The sequence below is a fragment of the Adiantum capillus-veneris genome, chromosome 11, assembly GCF_014529385.1.
Source record: "Adiantum capillus-veneris isolate H3 chromosome 11, ASM1452938v2, whole genome shotgun sequence".
NCBI lineage: Eukaryota > Viridiplantae > Streptophyta > Polypodiopsida > Polypodiales > Pteridaceae > Adiantum > Adiantum capillus-veneris.
Genome location: NC_140941.1, coordinates 25,802,328 through 25,808,327, shown reverse-complemented (window position 1 = coordinate 25,808,327; position 6,000 = coordinate 25,802,328). Strand labels below are relative to the sequence as shown.

General features: G+C 44.9%; 1 protein-coding gene across 1 annotated transcript in view; it reads left to right on the top strand.

Annotated features, from left to right (window-relative positions):
• Window positions 1-2,080: 2,080 nt before the first annotated feature.
• The window catches only part of LOC147447017 (uncharacterized), a 28,754-nt gene continuing 24,834 nt past the window's right edge, over window positions 2,081-6,000 (top strand). Inside the window, exons 1-2 of the mRNA XM_086522922.1 lie at window positions 2,081-2,511; window positions 2,706-2,924. Of these exons, the coding sequence (XP_086379048.1) occupies window positions 2,110-2,511; window positions 2,706-2,924 (621 nt within the window). The 5' untranslated portion in view covers window positions 2,081-2,109. The remainder of the gene's footprint in view (window positions 2,512-2,705; window positions 2,925-6,000) is intronic.

The following is a 6,000-nucleotide window of genomic DNA, read 5'->3' as shown; positions in this document are numbered from 1 at the left end:
AGTAATTAGCATGGTAGAGGAGACGAGCATGCATTGGAGCTTGGATCTTGGTTGGATTTGCATCAAAAAGCCAAGAGTTGTTGGTGTAGGCCTCCCTTCTCACAAGCTTGGAGTAGATGACGAGCTTTCCATTAAAGCTTGAGAAGGAGATAGTCTTCTTTCTTCACACATGAGATTGTGTGAGTGTGTGTGTGATAATGCCTTGCAAAATCAATCTTCTCTCTCTTCTTGGACAACCCTATTTCTTTTTATTCACGTTGGCTTCCTATTGGCCCTTGAAAAGCTTAGCCAATAACATTTGAGAAAGCTTTTTACTCATGCTGGCTCCCTATTGGCCCTTGTAAAGCTTAGCCAATAGCATTTGAGATGCCAAGTCAAAAGCCTTGTGACAAGTGTCCACCCCTTTCCCCTGTAAAAGCTTAGATAATTAATTTAATTATCTAAATTCTTATTGGACCTTTTAGTCTTCTGGCCAATAGGAATTAAGCAAATTCATGGGCTGCTTATTTCTCATTGGACCTTTTGACTGTCCAATATATTTTTAAGGGTGTTTAATTTTCATTGGTTCTTTTATCAAGCATTTCTAAAATAAGAAATTGAATTTACACTAGCTTAATCCTCATTGGTACACCTCTTTGTCCATCCAATAGGATTCATGCAAAATTGAGGGTTTTGTTGCATGCCTGACATGTGTCCTATTTGCTTTTAGGTGTAAAGTAAGCTTGTGTGTGTGTATGTGTGTTCTGTTTCATCCCAGCTCGTCCTCTCTCTTCTCTTCTTGTTGGAGTCCTTTGTTGACTTTACAAGTTAGCACTTTAGTCACTAGGAATGGTTCCGATGGCCTAGGACCTTTAGACCAGAAAAATGGAACTTTACCCTATGGAAGTCTTAACGTAGTTGAACCCAAAGGTCTTTTTAAACTCCATTGATGCACTTTGCTCTTTAGCAAACCATCCCCATCTAGATCCCTATTTTCCCTCCTTTGGATACCATGTTGAGACTTGTCTGGCAGCCTTTCCAATATCTAGCCTTTGCTCCCTCTGGTCGCTCCCCATATTAAATGATCAATTTAATATGAGAAAATCATTTAGGAGAATTATATATTAGCTATTATGACACATGAAGCGTGTTATGGATCCTCTCTCTCTCTCTCTCTCTCCCCCCCCCCCCCCCCCAAAGGTGTACTCCTCTCAATTTTGTTGAGGTTTCCATGAAGAAGCATCCCCTGCCTACAAGGGTGGCAAAGGCGGGTTGGAAAGAACCGTGGAAACGGTCGCCTATGCAAAGGAGAGGCTGCAGAGCGATGCGTGGGAATGGGATCCTATGCAGAGGAGACACCATTTTTGGTCTGCAACATTGGGGTCATGAGTGGGCTCGTCAGGTGCTGGGTGCACCACGAGAGCCCCAACAATTTTCATCAACAAGAGCGTGTTCAGAGGAGGGCTTCATCGACCCCCGTAGCTTATTGTTGCTCGACGTTTTTGCTCCTACTGCATGAGACTTTCAAGGCATGAGTGCACCCTATTTTGGGCACCCTTCCATAGCAAGGGCCAGTTCACACACTTTCGACGGGGCATCCCATGCAAAGAGATGGGAAATTGGATTTGGGTACGACTACATGGTCACTTCCCTACCCAAGTGACTAGAGCTAATTAGGATTGAACCCTAGATTATGTGTTGATTTCTTTAGGTTCAATAAATGTGTGTTTTCACATAATCACCTTGACTTGCTTGATTGCATCTTGAAGATTAATCCAACAATCCTATTTTTTTGGGATAACTTTGTTGAAGTTGTAGCTTTCAATTCATTGGAGCTTCTCCATCCACACTCAAATGCTTGCGTAGCCCTTCACAAAAGCTTTTAATCCAGCCCTCTTACGCCATGCTCCGATTATGCATGAGAAAGCAATGACTTGATTAAGTTTGCCAACAATTGAAGCTCCTAGGCACTCATTATCTACCCATTATGCTCATTAAGTTTTCGAAACGTTGTCCACTTGGATTTGACCCAAGTACAAGTGCATGTTATACTTACCCTAAATGAACTTATGGTGGGACTCCCCTCTACGGGGAATAAGATGGTGGTACTCTTGTGGTGCAGGAACGAAAATGGGAGCGAGTGTAGGGACAGCTCCATGGAGTTTGGGCGTTTCGCTCACGGGCCAACCTGCGTTGCGCCATAGCTCACGCAGCCGACCACTAGTGAGCGTGCCATTGTCGCTCTCTTTTCCCCGTCTCGTCACAGCTGCTGCGGCTGCCGCTGCGACTTCTCAAGTTGCTGCTGACGCCCCTCCCGCCTCTTCTCCTCCTCTCGCTTCTCCTCCGTCTCCCTCTTCTGTTGAAGATGAAGAGGGCGGTCCTATCCAGCTCCCAGATTCTGGGGACCCCTTGTCCTTTACGTCTGAAAAGATTACACCTCTGCAGTCTGCAGCGAGCATCTTGCTCACTGGAATTATTGCAGTTCTCCTCTACCGGTCCTTGCGTCGCAGGATGAAGCTCGCCAAGGAAATGGTATTGTTTGAGCATTTATGGTAGATGTTTCTATGACAAGCTTCTCCACACACACACACTCACACACACATTTTTTTTTCTACACACGCACAGTTTTGGTGAAACTACTCACACTCACAAGAGAGAGAGAGAGAGAGAGAGAGAGAGATAGAGAGAGAGAGAGAGAGAGAGAGAGAGCATTGATTTTTGTACAGAAAGTTCGCTCGACTGGTTTAGAAAACATTAATGAAGCACCCAAGAACGCATCTGTGGTGATTGAGAAAACAGAGAAGACAATGGCAAAGGCTCCTCTGACGGCCTGGCAAACTTTCCAAGGGGCAGTCATTGCTGGTGCCATTGCTTTTGTTCTCTACAGGTTCGCAACCTATGTGGAAGCAGGATTTGCCTTAAAACCTGTGTCAAATGTTTATACGGTAAGAAGTGGGCCCCCGCCCCCCCCCCCCCCCCCCCACACACACACACACACCATTTTGTTTTATCTGAAATGCAGCCATATGAGTAGACAACAAAGGAGAAGCCGCTCTACTTGCTATGATGCATTGATGTGTGTGAATAGATGGGGCAATATTTTTTTGTAATTTTTTTGGTAAAAAACACATGAAGGGCTATTTGTGCTCATGATGGTTGGTTTGGTTGGCTCTTTCATATACTACATAGGTAGTGGCAAGCATTTTCAAGTTGCCCCATTTTGACCTAATCTGGACTTCGAACATAGAAGTCATGTGACTATGTGCAAAAACTGTCTTGAAAGCCTGCCTGGTCCTTGGAGCATGCGGCTGTGTCGCGATTGAGCTCCACCATTGCAAAGCATTATCTTTTAGAAATCCTGTTGCTCAAGAAATCTTGGATCCTTCTGTATAGTTCCCCAAAGCATAGATGTTGTTGAATTGTTGTAGAAACTGCAATGCTTTCTTTCGATTTTTCACCCCGGAAAAAGTGAAAAATTTGATTGTCGTGCCGCCATTCTTGAAATCTTTGGGTTGGTTAGTTGTGTATCCCGGGTATGGATAATAAGGGTTATCCATATGGGAGAATTCCACCCCAGAGAGTGTTGGCCCCAAACATTGGCACCCTGTTCGGTATTTCTTTATATTGCATCAACGCAATACAAGCCAGTACTCCACGCTCTGCACCTTATCACTGAAGCGTGCTGAGAATGAGCCCTAGCCTCATATTTAAAGGCCCTTGGCCATTAAAAGCAGTTTACATGACACGCCTTCAAACTCAAAAGCGTCTTGTCCAAAAGCAGATGCCCAAAAGCTGCCAGTGTGATTTGCGAAAATCCGTACAACTACCACGTCAACAGCACAAATCGTTGAAATCCATACAAGCTGCCACGTCAGCATGCCAGCGCGAAATTCGTACAATCTGCCACGTAAGCAGGCCAGCATGAATTGCGAAAATCTGCTGCTTGTGCTTCTTCACTTAGGGTTTAGGCCTCTCAAGATAGGATCTGCAAGTCGGCTTCGTTTCTTTAGTGGCTTGATACGTCAGCAATTTGTGACACAAGACCACATGCACTCACACTCAATCTCTTGCGTAAGTTGTTGACGATGTGGTAGCTGTACGGACGCCTGCAATTTGCGTTGACATCCGGACGCGGCAAACATTTTGGATTTCCGCGTTTTACGGCGATGACGTCGCAATTGTACGGATCTTCGCAAAACGCGAACGTTGGCTCTAATTGCAATGCACAGAAAAGATACAACTGCAGTGGGCACTCGCTCACTCTATATAGGGAGATCTCCCAAATTCCTCGACCTTCCCTGAAATCCCACAGCCCAGAGAATAGGGATCAAACACTGAGGAAAATTGCAATCACCGCACGGACTATTACAGACCACCACTGTGTGGTATTCTGTTATGGTTAATCGAAGGAGAGACAGTCGAAAACTGCGAGCATGCAGTCCACTCGAAAACACACCTACGAGGGGCTAGAATATTACCGTCCGCAGAAACTGCAACAAATTTAATTGATTAGAGAAAGAGAGAGAAGCGTTGACATGAAGCTGTGGAGTTCCGCTTCCAGGTGCACTGGCCCCAAAATTTGGCACCCCTTTCGGTATTTCATACTTGATTGATGATCATAGAGTTGTCACAAATTGCTGACGTGTCAAGGCACTGAAGAACGGAGCTAACTTGCAGATCCCGGTCGAGGGGCCTAAACCCTAAAAGCTGCAAAAGAAGTTGAAGAAGTTTTACCAACTTGCAAAATCTTGCCGAGTGTCTAAAATCTAATATCTAGCTTTACCGAAATGATTTTCTCATGTTAAACTGATCATTTAATATGGGAAGGAAAAAGGGGAACAAGAGCTAGAACATAGAAATGTGTTTCTAGACCTAGCTTAGCACGGGGCTAAAATGAGAGATGGTTACATCTCCGCAGGGGCTCAAAAGGAGATGGTCTACTGAAGAACAATGTGCAAATAATGGAGCTTAAAAGACCTTAGGGTTAGCTTCATTAAAGTCCTCCAAAGGTTAGTGTTAAAAGCCCTTAGACCTTAGGGTAAGCTAGGCCTGTGCTTGAGGTGCTTGTCGTGCTTGAGTTGACTAAGGTGCTTGAGGCGCTTGTCGTGCTTGATGACAAAGGTGCTTGAGGTGTTTGTCATGCTTGATGACTAAGGTGCTTGTCATGCTTGATGACTAAGGTGCTTGAGGTGCTTGTCATGCTTGATGGCCAAAAGCTTAAGGTGTGTTACTCAACCATGATCCCTACAAAGGAGGGGGCGAGCCCTAATGGTAGGGGCGTGAGAGAGAAGACACACACACGCGCACGCGCGCTCAAGGCAAGCCCTTTCCACAAGAGGCATATAAGACACATGTTAAGCCCTAGCAAGGTTGCCCTCATAGTGTGCCTAATGCCTATTGGATGGCCTTGAGAGAGGTCCAATAAGAATTAAGTTTAATTAATCAATTATTCAATCCCTCTCTCTCAAAGAGAAAAAAGGGACACTTGTCCAAATGCTACCTCTATTGTTAGTTAAGACCTAAGCTTGCAATTGGCTAGGCTTGGGAAGAGCAAATGAAGTTTTAGCATGAGCTAGGAAGAGGAAAGCTAGGAGGGGGCTTGCTTGTGGCATAGACTCTCCCACAACACACTCACACACACTGTCATTGTGTGATGAGCAAGAACTTGATCTCCTTCTCCAAGCTTGAGAAGTTGAGAGCCTACACCAACACCTCTTGGCTATGGAATGCAAATCCAACCAAGAGCTATGCTTCAAAGCAATGCTTGCCATCTCCTTCATCTTCATTACTATGCTATGCTATGCTATGCTATATGAGTAATGATATGAGAGGAAACTACTACTTTCTCGTATGCCACTTCTTCTTCCTCTTCCCTTCCCTCACTCCTTGCTAGCTCTCTCCACCTTTGGAGGTGTTTGAGGTCTTGGGATTGAGGCCGGGGACAAGCTAATGTTTTTGCAAGGTAGTTTCTGGCATAATCTTTGTGCATGAAGCTTACCATCTTCATTGCACCAACAAGGT